The sequence below is a fragment of the Pyxicephalus adspersus genome, chromosome 3, assembly GCF_032062135.1.
Source record: "Pyxicephalus adspersus chromosome 3, UCB_Pads_2.0, whole genome shotgun sequence".
In the NCBI taxonomy this organism is placed as follows: Eukaryota; Metazoa; Chordata; class Amphibia; order Anura; family Pyxicephalidae; genus Pyxicephalus; species Pyxicephalus adspersus.
The window spans coordinates 103,009,942-103,034,124 of NC_092860.1; the positions used below are offsets into that span (position 1 = coordinate 103,009,942).

Sequence of the window (24,183 nt, forward strand, 5' to 3'; positions counted from 1 at the left end):
CATGAAAAACCTAATTTATTGAAATAAATTATTAGTAACATTAAAATCAGCACACAATTATGACAGATTGCTTGCAGCAGGAAGTCATAAACACAAAAGGCAGAGGACCGAGTAGGTCAATGGTGGATGTGGACAGAAGTCTGGTGTTGGGTATGGACAAGATCCGGAAACACATATTGTCTATACCAAAAGTTGTTGCTGATAATACCAAAAGGAGTAACTGTAAATAGCGTTTCTTTGCAAGCTTTTGAAACAAAGGCTTTCATTCAGGCATGGTACAAAACTGTATCGGAAACTCAGCTTATACTTTGTCTTCCTTTCCCTATTTTTATTTCTTTCAGGTTTTCCTACATTAGCCCCAGTACTGTCCATATCCTCCTAAATACATCACATCTCCCTGCATCACGACTTCTCCCAAGAGCCATCAACTCTGATGCAAGCCGTGAGCTGGTTCTTCAGAGGAGTTATAGTAGTATCAAAACCCCCTGATGGAAAGGGTGAAAGTCAAAGGGGTTTATTGATGTTGGATGTCCTCCAGGAAAGAAAGAAAGCCGAGTCTAACATCCTAGAGTTTCTAATGCATACTGTGAGAAGCTTACATTAGAAAGTGTAATTAGAATAAACAATTTTAAAATAGAAGAGTAACCTGTACATTTGTGCAAGACTGAAGGCAAAGCTGAAGTTTAGCTTTAAATTTTTTGGACATCCATTTCATTTTGTCTAGTTCCTTCCTATGACCTCTGCACCATTCCTGAGTCCTATAGTGTCATGGAGACTTAGGGGATGGAGGGAAGGCAACACTGGAACATAGACAAGGTGGGAGGCACAAGACAACAAAGGGCATATAATTCTATTTCCATGTATAACTACAATATAATTATTCTTATACAAATAGTTCATACCAGATACAAACTATAAAAGATATTATACGTCTAAACAAAACAGATGGAATTAACACAAACAATACATTTCTTTGAAATGTTACTGCAGTTTTTTTTAGCTTTCCTGGCAGTTAGTTAGGTTAGGTGTATGATGTACACAAATGTTTGTCTTCAACATAGACTAGTGTGTTGAGAAACTCTAAATCTATATTTCTGTGTTCAGGGGAGTAGTAGTATTCAGTCATTTTAGTGGTGGAAGAAATGAGTTTCTTCTTTTACTACTGATACATGGGACCTGTCTTCTGGCACAATTAAGTCACCTCATACTGGTGTAGTAATTTATTAGATACCCTACACAAGCTGAACTATCAGTCACTATGACACACTGATTTACGATAAAACCTGCACACTCAGGTACTGCTGCCTTTTGATGTTAAAAAAATATAATATCTCCATGATATGATCTATTCCCACTGAGGAAAAACAAGATTGTCAAGCAAACCATTTTTTCATAATTTTGAAAGAAAAAGCACTATTGTGGGAGAAATGATTTACAACATCTATTTTCCTGGCCTCTAATAAACAGCCTAAAACATATTTAGTGTGCCCAAGTGTATCCACTTAAAGCAAACCCGAAATGGGTAAAAATGATTCAGTTAAAGTATGCAAAAGACACCATAAGATTTAGGATCACATATTTTTTTTAAATATTGGGAAAGTAAGCAAACAGTGTAGCACGTGTTGTCCAAGTAAGCTCCCATCAGACCTGTGGGAATACAAATTTTTAGAAAGTACACATTTGTATAGCACTATTAGGTAGCTCTAACACATTGTCAATACACAAACTGCCACAGACATGGTGCAATCTGGGGAACGTACAATGCCTACAACCAGAGGATTGTCTCTTCATACTTAATGAGGTCATTTTATTCCAAACAACGCCCTTCCTCTCATCTCAAATATCTTTATAAAAAGGCAAAAAAATGAAAAGTAGAAAAAGGCAATGGATGTGACAACAAGATAAGGAACAAGATAAGGTAACTTTCCTTTTTTATTATTGGCTGTAACCTGTTTTATTGAATTCACATTTTAGCCCAATCAGGACAGGTTTTCTTATGTGCGTTCATAGCAGTTAAAATGGAAACTCTAGCAGATATATTGGGTTAGCAGTAGATAAGAAGTCTCAATTGTTATATAACACCCAGCAAACACAAAGCGGGATCAATTAAAACAAAAAAAAAACAAGAGGCAAGGCTTGCATGTTATACCCTCAGTATAATGAATTTACCAGTAGCTTTTCTAATTTCTAAAAGGGTGCCTTTGTTTCCTGAGAACTTCTTTAAAGCATATTGAGAAGCAGGAAAAATTGTTAGCCTGAGGGAACAACCCTTCCAAATGCTCCATTTATGCTAGGGGCCGCTTTATGTTTCTGCATGGGCTTCTTTTTCAGCTGTTGCCATTCTATCACATGACATCCCAGAGCACAAAGGAGCGTCATAGCTGGAAGACTTTTCTGCTAGGGGCTTTGATGGCAGGTTTAAATAAGGAACAAATAATTATATAACATCAAGAAGCTGTCACTAACTCTGATCAATGTGTTAATAGTAAAGGCCATCCGCCTAACATATGTTATAAGTATTGGTCTGAAGGAAATGCCCCCTTCCCCTTCCATAACAGCCCATTGCTCCCCATGGTAAAGTGTATGGTTTTGATTGTACTAATATTTGGGAAAAGGTTTCCATGGGCAATCTGAAAATGAAGGATAGGAAATAGATGTGGTAATGTATGTTACCATTGCAAACCATTGTTTGCATAAACCTACACAAGTCAAGGTACCTTTAGTCACTGCATTCACCAGGAAGGAAACTAGGAAGGAAACACGTAACGAGTTCAGAACAGCAGTTTTTGTAAAACTACTCAAAACTGCTGGCAAAAATGGTTAACGTTGTACCAAATGGGTCCATTCATTATCCTTTTATTTTACTGCCTGTAGGAGGTTAGGAGGTAGTAGTGTTGCTGTATGTTTTTTTTTGTTTTGTTTTGCTCCTGCTACCTCCCTAAACGTTAACTAGTGAGTGCTGCAAGCAAATGCTTAAAAATACCTGTGTAAGCATTTAAAACAAACAAAGACTTTTGCAGTCACTGCTCAGGTATTTGGAAATGTGTGCGGCTTTCCACAGGTGGCTCCTTGCCAGCTACTCAAGCACTAACCTGGCAGTGCTGGTTTAATAGGAACCACCATATACAGATTTGACTAGCTAGTGGCAGTGAGCAGTACAGGTACCGCTCACTGCAGCCCCTATTCATTCCCTTTGGGGGCTGCCACAGACATGTAGCATCTTCCCGAAGGGCAGGGTTTTCTGGCGTGAGAAATCGGTAAAAGCACCACAATTTCACTGCTAATGTATATAAGCTCTTACTGTTCCTAGGTATCTAGGTTCACAGGAGGCAGGGGATGGTAAAATACCTTGTCTGAACCTAGCCTTAATTTTGTTCAATAAAGTCATTCCAAAACAAAGCTACCATTTCAGCACTACTACTGGTATTACTACAACCTATAATAAATATTATAACATAACAATATAATAACTTTGAAAACAAAGAAGTTTAAAAAAACAAAACTGGAATGCCTTTCTAAAAATCTGTCTAAGCCTTTGTATTGTTTGTTACCAAATACAGTAGACAAGTAAAGTTTTTAATATATAGATTTTTCAATTTTAGAAGACAATATTTTGGCACTGATAGGAGATATAAACTTCTGCACTGAAATGACAATTCTTTAAGAACACAATATTGGCATGATAGAATGGCTACTGATAATACATCCATGCTGCCCTATGTAGACAATATTTTTTTATGGTTATTTACCTGTTCTTTGTGTTGTTTATAAAATAAATTTAGTTTCATCATGAGAACATCAGACAAAAAATTAAACACAAACTTTTTGTACAAATAGTTGGATATCATACGGAACATTTCAAAATCCACCCCCACCTGTCCTCCGAGATACCCAATCTCCTTGTACACACTCCTTTCATTTCTCATCTGGACTACTGTAACATCCTCCTCTCTGGCATTCCACTAACCCGACTCTCTCCTCTACAATCTATTATTAATGTTGCAGCGAGACTCATCCATCCTTCCCTCTGCTCTTTTTTTCCTGCATCTCTTTGTAGTTCTCTTCATTGGCTTCAATTTCACATGAGCTTTGCCTTCAAAACCCCCCACAGTTTTTGTCCCACTTACCTTTCTGACCTGATAGAAAAATACTCCCCTAGCCGCTCTCATCACTCTTCCAATGACCTACTACTGACTTCCTCACTCATAACCTTGTTACATGCACGGTTCCAAGACTTTGCTAACCCCAAGCCCTAATTTTCTGGATGTCTTCCTCATCCTATTTAGGAGACCTTAAAAACTATCTTTTCAAACTTGCCTACCTGTCTTCTGTCTCCTAAACCCTCATTACTCTCCCATCACCCCTTCCCAAAGCCCCCCTCCCAATTGTATGCAACATTCCCCACCTCCTACATTGCAAGCTCTTTGGGACAGTGTCCTCTCCTCCTGTGTCACATTCTGTATCTGTCTGTCATTTGCAGCCACTATTTATTTGTACAGTAATATGTTGGTGCTATATAAACACTGTTTATTATTATTAATAATAAAAATAATAATAAAAATTTAGGTAGATTTCTGAAGGTCATTTAAAAAAAAGATATATGAAAGGAATATCATCACAAGTAAAAAGAAGCAACTCGGACTGCTATATTTTTATCCTCTTTGGCCCATTACCTCACAGTAATTCCATTCTGCCATTAGATGTTTTAGGGTTCCAAGTTGAGCACTTAAATTACATTTCATTAGTGCAGAGTATCACACACCTGCCCACTGGAAAGGCAACAGCTCCACACCTTACACTAGCATTCATCAATGAACAACGTGGCCTTTACATCATCGATAGCCGATTTCCTCAAAGTTCAGATGGGTCAGCGAAATTTTGGCGAAATTTGGCCAAACCATCGGAAATCACTAGGAGGATTATCGCGGCTGCATTAATTAATACAGCCGTGGGGATCCTCCTGTCATTGATCACCAAGCAAAAGGGCACTATGTATGACTTGACTGTCCTGAAAAAGGTGAAAAGGGTGTTACTGTGTGTGTAGGGATGGGGTGCAAAGCTCTCAATTGGGCTTAAAACTAAACCTGTCATAAGAGAAATACAGTGAATGCGATTGTGACTTCCCAAAATGTGTGTTGCCTGAAAAGCAGAAAAAAACAACTATATGTGTACTCGCTGTTCGGTTAGAAACTATATTATAATACAGATAGTAAGCATGACAGCCAGGTAGGCAGCATTTTACAAAAGGGGTCAGTAACTATATTTTAATTACAACATAGTTGTAGCTTGTCTGTGCAGGAACATGTTTTCTCATCACAGGTTTCCCCTTAAACAATTTACCACAAGCTGCCCTGCAAACCAAGCAATCCAACGTTCAGACAGTAATAACACATAACTAACTTAACAGGCAAAAAGTTAGGTAATAGGAAGTAAAACATTAACAACTGCCTTACTGAGCACAGAAGAGCTACAGTTAATGCAATTCTAGTTTAGGCAATAGTCGGAGTTAATTGACCAGTAGACAGATATTACCTTTCTTTGCATGGCTTTTAATTGGCCCAGTCAGATTTGCTGTTCATCATAAATTTTCCTTTATGACAACCATTTTCCAACATAGATGAAGGCATAACTATACTGTCTGTGCTACTTCTAGACATACCGGTAAGAAGAGGGGGGTCTGTAGTGGCATTAATTTATTATTTGAATGGTCCCCAACCACCTGAAGCCTCACCTCACGTCCTCAGATTCATTAGCACTGTTTAGTCTTAAAAATTAAAAGCCTTCTCTAAAATATCAGCTCTGCTGAAGAATTTTTTGTAAATTTTCTGCCAACTATTGATGTTAATATAAACATTTTACTTTCTAATAAAAAGGTTGCAGAATACATCACAGGCAGGTCAGATACATTAACACCTACTGAACACATTTTGATGCAATGCCTTCATGATCGCTCTCCAAGAATGCAATCCAAGATTCCATTATCCAGTAAAAACATAATGTATGCAGAATAAAAAGAGAAATACTTGAAGCAAACAGGTAAGTGCCATTTCTTATCAAAAGAAATGTTTGCTGTATTCTAACTTATTATGGTATGTATTATTTATTATTATTATAATATTTATTATTATTATTAATATTATTAAGGTATCTATTTTTCTATGCATTAGGAAAAGATTTATGACTTGAACTAGAGAAGCCAGTACATTTTATTGTTTACATTTTAAATTTATAAATAATTTTTAAAACTTAAAATAATGAAAAAAAATGCCGTGTTTTATGACTCCCTAATTTTTAAAGTCATCACTGAGCCTCACTATGGATCATTTTTTAATGCGTGCAGACCATGCGCTGGTGCTGGAGCTAGCAAGGTGCTGTACATTGCTTCCCATTGCTTAGCCAGCACACTGGCTAAGTTGTCCTTCCAAGAGTAATCAGCCCTCATGCAAGGAGTGGGTTGGCTGTACACACAGAGCTCCCCTGCAGCACACAGGAGAGTAATTTTCAATTAGCCTCTGTGATTTGAAGAACTGAAATTAGGAAATTACAGGGGTGGGCCAGGGACAGTAGGGCTGGGAAGGTAAGAGGTAGAACATAAACTTCAGGTTTTGGTTCTAAAAGAGAAGGGCTCGAATCTTGCTTAGGCCTGTACTGATGTCTCCCTATTGGAGTGAGTCTCCCTTGAGACAACTGTCACCAATATAGGAATTCAAAGAATTGAAATTACCCACAATCAACCAGAAAGAAGTTACCTACTTAGTCTAAAAGAAAAAAATTTTTAATGGGAGTTTTTGATTACTCAGCATATTAAGCTGCTTTCAGGTAAATGTTCCAAAGCTTTGATGAAGAAAAATTTCCATGCACCCATGCAGATAGCAAAAATATTATATAAATCATTACACTAGACTATATAAAAGCCATAAATACTTTCATATGATATATATAAATTTTGTGTCTGCTCAAATTTTGTTTCTTACCAACATTGTACAATTAGTCACCAGTCAATATCATTTTATTTTCTGACTCTGAATGTCTGTACTGTCCTACACATACAATATCAGAGCCTCCAACTGAGAACAAGCACAATACTAAAACACATTAGTTAAAAGTATTTTACCAGCTTGCTTTGTAGAAAACATCAAAACACTCAATAGAACTGCTAAATATACCACACCAAAAAGCTTAAAGAACATAGTTTTCATCACATTCCATAACATGGCTTTAGCCCAGTTTACTAAACATGAATGTAATAAACTTAACCTACAACAACAAAAAGATTTATAACCCACTTGCTTGCAAGTACTTTCACACATGTTGACACAGTTGAGATGTGTGCGTTGATTCACTTGGAAAGCCGTCTCTACTGATCACATTCCAAGTGTACAAGAGTGATTGACCTGGCATGCACTTCTCATACCAACTTACACTAATATGTAGGCTTATACTCATCACTGCTTCACTCAAACCGGTCTGTAAATAGGATAACAAAACTAGGTTCTTCAGTGAAGCATATCAACATTCTTCTGACATCTGCTTACTTCTATCTAAAACAATAAATGATTCCTAGTAAATACTGCCTGAAACATTGTCACATGAACAGTGATCTGTCTGTAAAAATCAATCACCTGGCTGGATATTGAAACACTCCATAATTGTCTCTTTCACACACACACACACACACACACACACACACACACACACTTGATAAGCAATGTGTTTAATACATCATCAATAAATTGTAATACATCATCAACTAGAAGTGTGCTGACCATTTAAACATGTGGTAGGAGCCCCTGGAATGCATAATATTTTGATGGAGTGCAGTAGTTCCAATAAATCTACATTGTGAATTAGATGTGAAATGAATGCTCCACATTCAACAAAGTTTGGTCATGACTATGTACTACAATTCCCCATTTATATTCAGAAAGGTCTTTAAATTACAATGTCAAAGCATATTACTCTTTTCTAAGTGGATTTTATGAAAAATTACATTTATTTATATCCCTGTTTACAGATTTATTCTTACTTTCTGTTGTGTCTACAAAATAAGAAGCCAATGGAAATCACCCAATGGGACACACATGACGTTTAAAAAACATGTTTGGGCTTTTATACTTTACATAACCTAACTGAAAATATTTTGGCTTTATCCACAGTTTTAGGAAGTTAACAGTGCTAATCAACTGTTTCGTTGCATGATGCATCAATACTGAATGACATACCTAACAATGTTTTGTAAGAAAGGTAATATATTGCTTTAGCTGAACATTCATTAGACAGCCATACCAGAGGGCTTTATTTAATCAAGGGTAGATTTTGGAACAACACAGAGACTTGACAAAATAGGTGGACATGAAATAATGTTCCCTACACTCGTATTGGACCATGTGGCCATCAACCTACTATGTTTCTACAGTTAAAATATGGATGTAACCAGGCGTTTTTCATACGCTAGGATCCATGCTATTCAGGACCAGTGTCTTTAACAGGAAGACATAAAATCTCATATGCTGATTGTAGAGTATTTACTAGAGAAAGAATGATATTCAACCTATATGGCTTTACTAGGGTGCACCATTACTTAAAACCCCATTTATTTTCATAGTGTTTTGGCAAAGTGGATTAAAAGATTAAAAAGATCAAAGCCTGTAAATCAGTATACTTATAAAAATTGGTGTAACTCAGCAGAGAAAAAAAAAATTGGAATGCAGAGCCCAAACTTGGACAGTAAACCAAATGATTGAAAACATTATTAGCCATTATTATAGGATCGGTATACAGGTAATTCTTCCATTTATTCCCCTTTCTCTGCTACTCTCTTAAACAATTCTGTCAATTTTTGGTGTTTTGATAACTGTTAATCAGTATATTAATTTCAACTAAACAAATGCACTTACAAATTACACACTCAGCATGTTTACACCAATACTTTGAAATTTCAAACACCTCACAGGAAAGGTGTGTTAAAATGCACGTTTTAATTTTTTCACAGAACGGAACATAAAAGGTATAAAGAAAATAAACCAAACTGGGTAAAAGCATGGGGTAGAAAGCAGCCAATTTCTACACAGTGACAACAGGGAATACAGAGCAGTCAGCAAAATATATTTTACACTAAATAAGTTCCCCCTAAACTAATTTCTGCTCATTAAAAAACAGATCTAGATATAAATCAGGGGCATAAAATTTGGAAGAAATACATCAAACAAAACTTTCCAGACTGCCAGCTAAAGATCCATATTCAAGTGCCGGATGTTGCTTGAATGGGATCTTCGTTAACATTTTGTTAACATTGATATAACAGGTTACCAGATTGCTGTGAAAAGGCCCATTTGTACAAGACATATTTGTTGTAAGGTTATTTGCAGTGTTTAATTTAATCCATCTGTTCCTATTCTAGGGCTGAAGAAATCACAAGATTCGCTCCATTGAGTTTTAAAGACGGCAGCAGTTAACCCCTCTCTTGCCAAAAGAACTCTTGAAATGCTCGCCTCAAGTCAAGCTAAACGCAAAAAGGGCTCAGTTTATGAAAAATTCATGCAGAACATACAATTTTAAAGAGCAGCTGCTTGGCCGTTGTGGCCTTTGAGCTGAGACCAAAACAGCATTTACCCAGCTTGAAAACAGCCACTTATCACTTTAGTGTGTAATTAGGGAGCTGACCAAATAGAAAATTGTATATCCAACACACTTACCCTGTCCATAGCTAGCTTTAATGTCATTCTAGAGAGCTCTGTAGAGCAGGGAAGCAGGCGGGGAAGTGAAGAAAGGAAACGTGCCACAGGGATACTCACGGTTTCTTGAGATTTATCCTTGACATCATACACGGATAGCTTAATTTTAGTCTCTTCGTAGATGGGATACTCCGAAGGAAACGTCACACCAGTCAGAAACAGTGGATCTCTTGTTCCCTGTATAGCACAAGCAGACAGTCTGAGCTCAATGAGGTGGCAGCTGTTGGCAGCAGAGAAAGCAACTGACAGACAAGCAAGCAGACAAGAGTAAAAAAGAAAAAGATATCGATTTCAAAGAATACTTTCAGCTCCATTCAAAGTCTGATGTCGTCAGCAGTCTCTTTTGGAGTATTATTCAGGCATGCTGAAAGAAATTAATCTAGAAAAACACAACAGACTAGCATTGATCAGTAAAAAAACTGAACGCCTATTTGTCATCATCTATCAGTGGCGGTCTTAGTGTGTAGCAATAAACTGTTTATTTCCTGGGCCAGTCTGTTGTGTTACCTTAGGGCCAGCTGTCACAGTGCTTTGTGTCTCTTTTGAGGGACGTGTGCTGTAATTTGTACAAACAGCCAGAAACTATTCTGAATAAACCACACCAAGGAAGACAGCTGTAATGAGGGGTAGCATTTAGGGATTAAATTCGCAAAGTGAAGCATCCAGCTGACAATGATATCTTTTTCTACAAACCCTGTTTGCTGTCAGGTTCACACACAAGATTTAGACTTTGTTCTTGACAGTTGCCTTTTATCCATTCACTCAATTTTATAACACCCAGTTGACCTAAATATTCTACGAGAACATCTGTTTTAAAATACTGCTAATAATGCCTTTTCTCTTTGTCAGGATATTTAATTCACCTAAACACCAATGGTATTTTTAGAATTGACAAGAAATTTGGATGATGTTTTTTTTTGTTTGCACATTACTTTTACTAATGATAAAACCTCAAACATCAATCCTCTAAGCTGTGCCTATGTCAATGTTGTCACCTCAAACAAACATATATCTTGATCAATCAGGGCAAAGTGACAGGACACACATTCTCCAAGCATTTTCTTATATCCTAGGCATTTACCTGTCTTCCTAATTAGCCAACACCACTTAATGACTTCTCTTGTCCCATGTGACAACACTCAGGACTGCCACTGGCTGCTCAGGCATTCCGGATTGCATTGTTGGAGGTAGAGAAAAAGTCACCTTTCCCCATATTAGACAATATTAGGTTCTACAGGTAAATAGAGCAATAGGCAGATATGGAAATAAGTACTAGCCCTGGGAGGAGGTGTGCGTGCCACCTACTAAACCTTGTTATTTTGTCCTGATCGAGCAAAGTTTAGGTTAGGGTATACATGTATACACCTTTGCTTTAGCACATTGCTGCATGCTTTCCAGTTTTCAGAGTTGTTTTGGGCTATGTCAAGGGCTTTTATTAGCTTACAAGCCAATTTACCATCAATTCAAGTAAAGAATAGAAATGCTTATTGATGTGACACCTTAACATGTTTTAAAACTACCCATCGGTGAGCCATGTCCCATATGCCGATTACTAAGTCTATTTCTAGGAAATTCACTTCTAAGTAATGCATTTTACTTTTACCTTAGTAGAAGTATATGTATTTATAATTCATTTTATAATTCCTGTACACTATCCCATAGTTTTCCTTCAGCAATAATACAGGAGGGGTGTACTGTTTGGCATATAGATAGCCACAAGAGAGACATTCTACTAGTGTATATATATTATCACTGACCTGCTTAGATCAAGCTTTTTATATCAGGTGAAGAATAAAACTTTACTTTTTTAATACACACACCTTACCCTTTAAAAACTCCACTCCAGCAAACATTTTTTTAAATCAACTTTTTGATTAGAAGAGTAGAAGAGGGCTAAAACCTCTTCCAGACATATATCCCAGTCCTTAACCAAACTAAAAGATTTTTTTTATTTCAAATTCATTTAAAAACCAACTGCAGAATTTTGGTTCATGAACTAGAGTAGTTAAAGACCTGATATAACCTGACATTAAAATGTTGTGTGGGTATTTAAAGTGGCAGTACAATTTCAAGCAACTAAAAAAAAGTTTTCAGGTGAGACAGGTGGGCAATTATAAGTTACAAAGAGATAGAGTCTTCTGGTATGCCGCTCCTCCTTCAGTCACAGACTGTACTACATAACTACAGTGGAGTTGGCAAAAAGCTCACCATAATGGTTATGCTGCCTAGAATGATTTCAACTTTATGATTAATATTATTATCTTGTATGTACTTAGCACTGACATATTACGCTGAACTTTACAAAGTCCATAGTCATATCACTAGCTGTCCCTCAAAAGGCCTTACAATCTAATTTCCCTACCATAGTCATATGCTATTTATACAGCCTAAGGTCAATTTGGGGAATCCACCTAACTGCGTGTTTTTGGGGATGTGGGAGGAAAATGACGTACTCGAAGGAAACCCATGCAAAAACTCCATGCAGGTAGTGTCCTGGTCCATATTGGAAGCTGGAGCCTAGCTCTGCAATGTCCAGATTGCTCATTTCTGAGCCACCATGTTACCGTGATATCAATGTTTGCAGTCAATGGCTTTCAGGTCCGACAATGTGTTATTATTAACATAGCCATGTTCAGCAGCAGACCGATAAAACTTTGATGGGGTTTTAAGAACTTGTAGTACAAAAAAATTGCTTTCCAATCAAACAAAAATACACAGCCTAACATAGTGTACTTGATAAACTTTCACAAGTGTAGCCATCCATGATTTCTTAAGAAATACAATTAATCATATCTGTAAAGTAATGCATATGGGTAGATTTCATGGTCAACTTGTTACAATAGGTAACAATGAGTTTCACTTTGTAATAATTAAAAATATGCATCAACTCCATCCCTATCAGCACAGTAAACTGCACAGTAAGTCGCAATAAACTTTATAGACTTTTAGAGGTGACAGATGTTTTCCCACAATAATCCTTAAGACTGATGGAGATATTAGTTAAGCCCGTTCTGGAAAAATAAATCCTGTGCAAGTAGAGTTGATGCTGGGCTACAATTTATAGCTATAGCTTTCTAAGACTGTATTAATTTGTATTTTCAGAAGCATCAAAATATAACACTGAGGCTTCATCATGGATAATCTAAACACTGCAGTAACCACCCTCATTGTTACCAGCTATGAGGAAATACAGGAACAATGATAAAGTTTTTTTAAAAATTTGATCCATGCTAACAATCTAAACATTTACATTTCTGATTTCCTAATGCTATACTAGAATTTCAAAGAACTCATTTTATCTGGGATTTGTTTAGATTTTGTTAATTTACAAGTGCTGTTACAAGTATTTAAATATAAATAAAATAGGCTTGCTCACTAAAAGTATCAAACTAAGGTATAAATTGCAGAGTCCATGGCAATCAGAATCTACATTTTACTGAACTTCTAAGTTGGAATGGGTTACCACTATTTTGCTTTTGCCCCTATTTATGAAATGAGCCTAATTTTGTTTTACAGTTTTTAAAAATTGTGAAAGCTGACATCGCTTAACTGTCCTTGGAAAAATGTTTCCAAATGTTGTTAACACAGCAGAAGGTAAACAACTAGCAGACATGCCTAAGGACTGATAGTAGCAGGACGTGGTATTATATACAACAGTAGCCTAGACACTTGAGATGAAGTTGACTGGTTATGTGGGTTTAATATTTTCACATAAATAAAACTCCCAAAGTTCCTGTTACACTTTGTATACCAGGGCTGGACAAAGCTCATGAACAACTGAGACAACACAACTTAAATCTGGGCAGGGAGTAACAAAATCATTAAATAATACATGCCCTGCCCTCCTTCCCAGCTGATCTATTGATTATTTATTCCAGTGCAGTAATGTCATCAAAAACAATACAGTACAGCGGACATATCATCAGAAAGGGGCTAGTCCTCCAATGCACATTCTTAAGTTGGAGACCGTCAACAAAAGCAGCCTGGGGCAAATGGTTATTACAAAGGCACAGAGAATGACTCCATTTATCAAATAATATATAAAAATAAGTGTTTGATCATTTGAAAGTATGGGGACATAATTATTGATTTTATCACTGTTTGGAGTTAGGCATTAACAGAAACAAGTACAGACAGAGAAAGTGAGGTTGCCATTGCTGAAAGTTAGTCGCCTGGATGACTATGATTTTAGTCCTTGACCCTAAACAAGAAAGTCAAGGTGAAATCAAAACATTACAGACAATAAAGACAGGCAGTTTTCAGAAAGATCAGTAATGGCAATCTTCATATCTTTTCAACACAGATTCAAGGCAAGGTGACTAATATCCGTTTAATTTGTCCCACAGTATGGACATACTTTAAAGGAAATCAATGATGACAGAACTTTGAAGGCTGCCATTGCTGACCTCTCCGTTTAAAAAAAATAGTTATCTGTTTGTTATGCTGTTGCATACACTTTAATACCCTCTGGGTCACTGACCTACAGCAAGGATGCATGTTTTGGAGATCACTCTGACTTCATTCTAATCTTAACATGTTTACTTGTACAATAAAAAGTGAAAGCAAAGAGATTACCTTGGGAGTCAGGAAAATAGCATTTTTTAGGAGGCGAACAAAATTTAGTACTCTAACACTCCACTGCATCGCACATATGGTTTGGTTTTTCTAGTTTTTCTTTTAGGTTCACTATATTGTGAATGTAAAATAAAAAAATGTAAAGTTTTTGTAGTTTATCCACAAATATTAATGTCAGATGTCTAAACAAGTATAAGAAGAGCATTTCCTAACTACCAGGCAGAATACTATACTAAAGTCAGGGACTGTGTTGACAGGCGTTTGAATCATTTCAAACTGATGCCATCAACACAAACCTAAAGCCCATCGACAAACGTACCTACTCATGTGTGTCTAAAGAAGGCTGTGACAGTGGCAAGAATACCGATGTCAGATTCCCCTTTATTAGATACAGAAACAGAGTCTAGATTTCCTTTTTAAGGCCTGTTTTTTAACAGTATGGACACAGGAACATACATTTTTCCCATCAGGAACTTCCTCTTTTATCAAATAACCCACCAATACATCTTTCTGGATGAGCATATTATGTTAGGTGTCATAAAAGTGGGGATTCTTTGTCTCCAGGTACTCTAAAACTTAAAGTCTGCTAGATAAGTGGGGTGTCCTTGGGACACATATTGTGAGATTCTTCATTTATCCATTACAACGGTAAATATAAAGTAATGAATTGCAGAATTAAAGCCTGGTCATCATAACAATCATTATGTGACCAATAATTATTCTTCTAGACCTCAGGAAAACCTAGAAACCCACTGTTCTTGTGCACCACAAGTCCCAGGCAGGCCTAGAATTGACTTGTTGGACTCCATATATTGTGCTCACCAATTTCCTGGTTTGCAGATCACTAAACCTTACCCTGTGGACTTATGAACTTTAAATAGGAGCATTCTAGGTGTATCCACAGAGCATATTATTCTACACGAACATACCTCTCAGCCCTCTGACACCTTGATATTAATGGTTAGTCATATCGGTCACTGCTCAGAGATATGTCTGTTTATCAAAAGAAGCTTTTACCCAGAACATCTTTGTTACCAAGGACAACTACTGACAGCCTGAGTGCTGCAGAGAGCCCAGCGACTGAATAACTACTCAACTTTGTACAAGCAACCTGGACCAAGACAAACCAACCACTGTCTGAAAATAATTCATCAATATTCACTTTTATTTTATACTGTTGCTACTGCTAGTTTATGGGGCTTGTTTTCTGTACATGTTTATGCACTGCACAGTTTTGTCTTTTATTTTATTAAACACTATAAAAAGTGTAAGCCAAATACTAAGTAGAAACCATCCCTGTCCTAAGTGGCAGCAGGTAAGGCACACAGAGCTTAAATAGCAGAACTGTAATTATGACTGCAGTAACAGTTTGTGCTTCCATCTACGCCTGTGGTGGCAGTCTACCTGAGTGAATAAGTAAGTGAGTGAGTGTGCTAAGGGTTAAAAGATCTGTTTACATTGCTCCATGAGTCCTTTTTTAGCTTCCTGCTGTTTAGAATTTTGCCAAGTTAGATTGTTACATAGTTAGGTTGAAAAAAGACATAGGTCCATCAAGTTCAACCACTAAAGAAAAAAAACATATCCCAGATATATAACCCTAAGGACATAGTTGTTTGAGAGGAAGGTAAAAAAAAACCCGGGTACAATTTGCTCCAACAGGGGTAAAAAATTCCTTTCTGATTCCCTGAGTCAATCAGATGTTCCTTGGATCAACTCTGTTATTTTTATTTAAATAACCTAATTTTATTTAAAGCTTTTAATACCCAGTTATATTCTGTGCTTCCAGAAAAGCATCTAGCTTTTTCTTAAAGCAATCTAGTAGTTGCTAAAACTACTTCCTGAGGGAGCTGATTCCACATTTTCACAGACCTTACAGTGAAGAATCCCTTCCTTATCCGGAGCTTAAACTTCTTTTCCTCCAGATGCAAAGAGTGCCCTCTTGTTCTTAGTAATGATCTCAAAGTGAATAATGGGGAAGAGAGTTCTCCATATGGACCATTTATATATTTATACAGGGTTACCATATCCCCCCTTATACATCTCTTCTCAAGGGAGAATAGATACAGTTCAGCTAATCTCTCCTCATAGCTGAGCTCCTCCATTCCTTTTATTAGTTTAGTTGCCCTTCCCTGCACTCTCTCCAATTCCACAATGTCCTTTTTGTGAACAGGTGACCAAAACTGGACTGCATATTCCAGATGTGGTCTGACCAATGCATTTTACAGGGCAGAATAATGTCTCCATCTCTGCAGTCTATTCCTCTTTCAATACAAGAAAATTGGGCTGGAAATTTTGCATGCAGGGTGAACCTGTGAGGTCAATAAGTCCACTAAGAAATATTTTACTGATTTGTCACTTTAGTAGAGCCTTTACCTCTGTCACCTACTAATTAAGCACCTTTTTTTTTTTGCATTCCACACACATAAGGTTTGCTGCCAGGGCCCCAAGAAAAATCCCATATTTTCAAGTATGGGGATCATGTGACTTTCTCATTGTTTTCAGTCCAGCTACGTGGATCAACACCCAGATTTAGTGTATGGTTCAATTTATACAATTATTTTGGGGGCAAAGATGAAAAGTGAGAAACTGCTGCTTACTATGTTTTCTATTTATCCTAAATGAAAGCAAGTCCACTTTAAACACAGGACAGCTCTATAATGCCAGTGAATATAGAAGGAATGCAGTTTATTATGTTTAACATAGCTGTGTTTTTCCTGATACTGTTCTAAGCTTTGCCCTCCACAGGGCAGGCAGTCAGGAAATGGAGTAGAACAAGAAAGTCTTTATAAGCGGGATTGTTCTGCTACATTACTGCTAATGCCACTGAAGTGATGGGAAGCATCCTGAGCACAACCATTAGCCTGCTTTAGCAGACCTGTCAACTCCCACTGCTTATTTGTGAATCTAACTGGTTTTAAGTCAGGATGTGATTTTTCGCTTGAGTGGCACCATAGACTTCACACAGATTTTATAGCTTTTTCCCCCTAACTATATGCTTTTGAATATGGCTTCAGTGGATAGAGCAGCTCGAATAACCTCTTCCAAACAAACCCGTTACGCAGACAGTGAAACCTGCTGCAGAAAAACCATTCACTACCCCAGTTCATGGGATCCATTAACAACAAGCCGTCTCACTGTGTCTCACATTAAATTGAGTCAGAAAAGTAAGGACAGCACAAATAAACATAGTTTAGGAGCAGAAACTCTGTGTCAAGTGCATTGCAACAACCTTCTTGGGATGCTTAAAAGGGTTATAAAATCACTGCAGTGTACAAATGCAATTGGTAGTGAAAAGGAAGGGGGGGAAACTAGGTCATTCTTCAAGCAGAAAATGAAGCTCTAAATTGTACTTTTTTCTACCGGAACACTCCAGACAGTGAAGGCTAAAGAGCTGAGATCTCTAGCAGCCTGTTTAAACCATTCACTTGCAGAATAGCTAAAGGTTCAGATGCTGCCAACCAGATTAGCAGTCATCTGGAAATCTGTGTCTGCAAGAAGCATGCTGTACCAATTCATCCTAGCCTGCATGCCTTAGGAATTGCAAATGTGTCTCTCAAAAGTAATTCAACAGAACAACAAACCCATTGACATTCCCTGCTCTGTATATCTTCCCAGCTACATCTCACTTACAAGAGGTGCCATGTAAACAATTCCCTTCCTGACTGGCACTACTAGCCTTACAGACTTCCTTGTACTCCCTTCCTCCCCCTTCCACCATGAGTAATATCCCAACAACACGCCAGGCACATACATACCCTTTTCTTCATCCGAAAACACATTTTGCTGCGCAGAAGCTAAAAAAAAAAAGATTATCCAATATTTGTAGCAGGCAGATTCCCAGGATGTGCTATTCCCACAGTCCAAACTGGAATGAGGTGTCAGCTGCTTGTGTGCACTACAGAAATATGTTTGTCATGAATCTACATGTTAATATTTGGCAAGGATTCATAGAACAACCTCCAGTACAAATCACATTACCTAAATGTGTTAAAACTTGCCTGAGCAACTTTACTGATTGCAGGAAAATACAGAGGGGAAAGAAGAGCTCACCTCCACTATTTCTGTGTTAGCATATCTGGTTAAAGTCTGCTCTGTAGGATGTGCCACCGAGATCTGTACAAATGTGTTCAGCTTTCCATCACGGGCAGCAGTCAGAAGATCCTTGCATGCTGCAAACCAAAGAAATAAGTGTCAGTACATAGAAACAGTAAGAGGTTGATGTGCTAGAGGACAACACAGGCTTACAATCAGCTTTGGATTACATCTCTGGAGACACAGCTGATTTAGCAGAGGAAGTCCCTTGGAGTTACCTTTGCAGACATAGGAAGTCACATGTTAGAGCTGAGAATTCATTTCCACAAGCAGCTTCTGTAAGCAGACTTCCCATGCAGCACAGCATTGGTGTGTGGAATTGCAGGCTAATCCCCACTGGGACACATACACAAACATACCAGCAAATTTAGGAGAATCACTACATTAGCTCTGACCTTAAAACCTGTTCTACGTCACGCCATTTCTGGGCAGTCAATAAACTGGTTACTTATTAACTAGTTGTGTTATTACTGCCACATGTTGTACTCAGCTGGATGTGTGTTACTGGAGATACATATATATATATATATATATATATATATATATATCTCCATTAAAGACACACACACATATATATATATATATTTATATATATATATATCCATTTATTATTATCTATTTATTTATTATTATTATCCAAGACACACATATATACCTCCATGAAAGACACACACATATATATACATGTATATATATGTATATATATATAGGTATGTCTTTTATTTTAACACAGGTTAAAACACAACTCCTTCACCTCACTTTCTGTCCCTGTGACCGCAAAACAAAAAAAGAAGGGTCACTGGGACAGGAAGACCCATTCACTTATGATAACGTGACTTCCTTTCCTATTTTACCAAAGATAAGTGTCCACATTGGAGAGAGCCCTGGCAGAGGTTGTGTTCCTTTACCCACCCATATTTATTTACCAATGCCATCATAAAGGGAATTATGAGAAAAGCAAAAAAAAGTATAATATCTTATGTGTAAATATTGAATTAAAAAAAAAAAAACATGTAAAAGTTTGTTGAACAACATTTATCAGGCTCTCCGTTTTCAAAGATAACAAAGTAGTAGGCGTTTACTGTAATACGACAGACAATCAGTGATTTATGTTATTCTTTTTAAACATTTAATGGCACCCCAATAGTAGAAAATGAAATCATCATGGAAAACTGTTAGGAAAGGATATTTGTACAAGGTTGTTGTAACAGAGTAGCCTCCTCTCCCCTGCATGTGTGTCTGTACATATTATATGTATATTCACTTTTCTTCCCTCCCTGTCTAAGCTTAACTCTTAAGCTGCGTACACACTTGCAACTTTTGTCGTTGGAAAGGATCTTTCACGATCCTTTCCAACGACAAGGGGCTGCATGATCCATGAACGTTGCTGTACATACAGCACCCTTCATGCTCTATGGAGAGGGGAGGGGGAGAGCGACGGAGCGGCACCCTGCTGCGCGCTCTCCCCTTCCCTTTCATTACGATCGGCTGTCGTCTATCGTCCGTGGATCCGGCAGGTCGGTCGTCCGGACGATGGACGACACCGACTGTACACACGGCAGATTTTCGCCCGATAATTGGCCGATGCCGATTATCGAGCGATAAAAATCTGCCGTGTGTACGTAGCTTTACACCAGTCTGTAAAGCTTTAATGGCGACTGCGATGTCCAAATACTGAGCTTAATGATGAAAACAGATAGTCTGCCTGGTCTGCTAAATGAGAATGTAATCAATCAATAAATAATTCAGTATTCCTTCACTAGCTTTTCAAGGCTCAGGCAGGAGATAAAACATACCCAGCACTTTTACTCTGACAGGAAGAGAATACAAGTAAATAATAATAATAAAAAAAACCCTCAGAACTTTTTTTGAAAACCACCCAAGAAGTTCAAATACCAACAAGGAGCATGCTGATAGTAAGTGAGTGCAAAGCGCCAGTGAGATGAGTCCGTAAATGTACTTTTTTTTACTGTCCAATCACAAGCTGAGGCAGCTCCAGGATGTCCTTGGCTGAGAGGAAATGGTCTGAATAATGCTGACCATCAAACTGAAGATATCTAGAGGCAAGAAAAAACTGCTACAGTTTATTTGAAAGGGAATTACAATTTATAGAAGCTATGTATTTGAATTTTGTATTCTTCTTTATTCTTTTTTTTCCTTCTTCCTGTATTACTGCTTAAAAAGGAAAACAGTTGTGCAGGAAAAAAGGGACAGTTAGATTTGGGTTCATGATTAGGACTATGTCCCTCAATTGGGAAGCGCGGGACCTCATTACCAAGGGCATAACAGTCATTTTTTGATTGTGGTGCCTCCAGGTACCCCATAGACCAGTTTTCTACAACCAGGGTTTAATGGAACCCTAGGGTTCCTCCAGAGGTTGCTTGAACAACAAGCAATGCGTGTCTCCTAGGTCAGTTTAACTGATGCTAATGATTGTGTAAGAGTGACATTCTCCCCACTAACCACAACACTAATGTAATGTGAGCTATGGGTATAGTCAAAATTTCCAAAAAACCTAAATGTTTTTTTAAAGGGTTCCCTCCTATAGTTTGAGAAAGGCTGTCATACAAAGCAGATTGTCTTTTAAACATATATGAATAATGTGTAATAATAATAGTGCTAGTCTGCCATCTCCCAGTGCTGTTATACAGGGAATAACATAAGGATGAAATATAGACAGATTTAGGAATTAGTACTTGTGAAATCTAAACATAAAAGGTAGGGATTTTTTTTTAAATACATAGCTACATGGCTGGATTTGTGGATAGCACCCCCTCCTTTGTAGCAGTAGATCCCAGGTTGAAAATTTGGCCAGGAGTCTATCTGCATGGAATTTGTATGCTCTCCCTGTGTTTGCATTTGTTTCCTCTGGGCACTCCGGTTTTCTACAACATCTCAAAAGCATGCAGTTAAGTTAATTGGTTTCCTCTGAAAATTGGCCTTAGACTGTAATAATGACATAAGACTGAGGTAGGGAGATTAGATTGTGAGCCCCTTAGAGGGACAGCTAGTGATATAACTTTGGACCTTGTAAAAAAATGTGTAATATGTCAGCTCTAAATAAATACTGGATATAAATGGTATTTTAATAGCTCCAACAAAAGTTACCATAGGAGCACATATCTATGCTGATGAACCGGTCCTGGCAGAATCAGGTCACAATCATGTCATATCTTATAACTTCTGTGCGTTAAAAATGTTTTTATCTCATATATGATCCAAAACATTTACCTAATACTATATATATATACATATATATATATGTGTAATCTCCATACACTAGAACGTCTGTAGCAGGAAGACTGCAGTCTAGATTCCAGCTTCCACAGGAAGAGTGGAAGTTTATAAAAGGACACTATTTGTTTTCTTTAGTAAGTCTGCGGCTTTCCCTAGTTAACCCTTCGATGGTACACAAGACCATATTCTCAGACTTCTAGGTATATTAGCAGGAAATTGTTTTGTGGAATTTGGTATTTTATGTAATCTTAGCGACAGTAAAGTATAGAAATTCCAACCGATTTTTTCAACAAGGTCTCCATGCTTTACATGATTCGGTTACAAATGTCAAACAATTCAAACTTTGTATACAATAAAAAAAAGGGTTGATTTACTAAGGGGGTGGTTTGCATTAAAATAATTGCCACTTACTTTAGGTTAAATCAAAGTAAAATACCTTCCATTCATGTGGAGAAAAAAAAAAAACATGACTCGCTTCTATGTAATTGGGTAATTGAAGTCAGAGGATCGCATTATAAGTTTTATATGCTCTGCTATTGCAATTTTCTTTCATGCTTAATGAATGAGTTGAAGTCGTGCCTGCTGCAATCATCCAATCATGGCAATCATGGGCAAGCTAATATCCAACTTTTTAAAATTTCCTTGCACATGGTTGGGTATTAGTTTAATCTAATTAACGAACATGTGATAAATGTAAAAATCCCCTTGAAAGTGAACCTACTTTACTCAGAAAAAGAGGGCAATTTGTGTCAAAACAATCTATTTCCTTTGCTCCCCCATAGAGATGGCCGGCTTAAAGTGTAACCCTGTAGAAGCCGTTCAATTTTACTACCATGCCAAAGGTGACCCACCTAGAAACCTAAACCCAGTGACACAGACAAACAAGCTAGCATAACCAGGAGTTCAAATTTGTTTAAGCCCTGAAAGGGAAATGAGTAATATGCAATGGTAAATCAATAGTACACGTGTGTGTGTGTGTATGTATATATATATATATATATATATATATATGCACAAGATAAACTTTTACAACTTTTAACATGTTCTCAATGGTGGTGAGGTTGCGGAGCATTAGGCACTTCCTCATGCAAGGGAATTGCTGCCTCTGTAGAGATGCTACATGTAATTATGCCTGGTGGCCATTCCATAGAGAATGAATGGGGGCATACTAGTGCTGCTCGTTGCCCCCAGCTGTCAAATGTGCAGACTCGGATTCTTTAGTTTAGTTACCAAGGTAATTGCCAGCTGTGTGGAGCCACACGGGATCACTCGATTCCCAAGCAGTTCTGAGCCTGCCCTGATAAATGCAGAAACCTATAGTTCTGGATCCAGTGATCATTCTGATATGTTGTGCATTGGAGGCACTCTCCTCACATGTACATATGCTTGCTTTTAACTGCTCAAGATTTTGAGAAATGTGACTTCTCTTAATACATTTATATCTATAGGTCATAACTAAACATGCTCTGTGACCTGCAGCGGCATTCTTTTGTTTTATAGGTTACTATGATAAGCAAAGTGTCACAACATTTTCTCAAGCTTTTTGTATTCTTAGGAACGTTTATTGGTGATGCATTTTACAGTTGTATGAGTGTCAGTGCATAAAGTATTAAAAGATTATCTGTGTTGTTTTAAATGTAAAAAGGTGAAAATATGACCCGGCGTGTAAAAGGGGCATGCGTTTCGCCTAAGGGCTTGTTTAGATGAACAGACAGCTGTATTTTACAGACTCTTCCCAAGCAGCTAGGCATTGCTGTGCAAATAACAGGCTTAATAAATGAAGTTGCTATATAGACACAGTGCATTGGAAGAGACAATGGCATGCACAGGGACCCATTTGTGTTCCAATATTGTGCACCAATGTCAGTAACCCTGTATACCAAAATAGCAGCATTGATGCACATAGTTTACAAGAGTCATATTTACAGCAAAGTCTTTATCACTACTCACACACAAATGTGGTTCAGCAACAAAAGATATCCTGTATGATAGAAACACTCAACTCCTGGCAAAGGAAAAAAAAAGTAAAATTATTAGCCCAATAATAAAAATTTTAGCTTCAACATAGAGCAGTGTTTTGCTTTTTAACATGGGGGAACACCTTGAAATAACTTTCAGGTCTTCAGGGAACCCCTTTGATAATTATTATATTCACAGCTCACAGTACATTAGTGTGGTGATCAGTGGGAAGAATTCCTCTTACATTGCTGGCTGGTTGGAAGAATGTCATCCTTGTCACACCTATAAAATGTTACACCAAAAAATCATTGGTGTATGTTAAAAAGGCAAAGACTGCTCATTGCTCCGGGGACCCCTAGAAACCTCTGGAGGAACGCTAGGGTTCCATGAAACACTGGTCTATGGGGTACCAGAAGGAACCACAAGCAGTTAAGAAACACTGATCTAAAGATTCTCAAAATTACCCATTTTTTACCAATACATTTCTTTAGTCCGAGCACTACCATCATTCAATCCATTTCCTTTAGGCACATATTTTTATAAAACCCTCCCCTGGTCTGCGTCTGGATCGAAAAAGAATAAGCAA

General features: G+C 37.5%; 1 protein-coding gene across 1 annotated transcript in view; it reads right to left on the minus strand.

Moving 5' to 3' along the window:
* INPP4B (inositol polyphosphate-4-phosphatase type II B) overlaps window positions 1–24,183 on the minus strand; it is a gene marked incomplete in the record, with an annotated part of 326,843 nt that overhangs the window by 212,663 nt on the left and 89,997 nt on the right. The window contains 2 exon segments of the mRNA XM_072405866.1: window positions 9,795–9,911; window positions 18,360–18,478. Of these exon segments, the coding sequence (XP_072261967.1) occupies window positions 9,795–9,911; window positions 18,360–18,478 (236 nt within the window).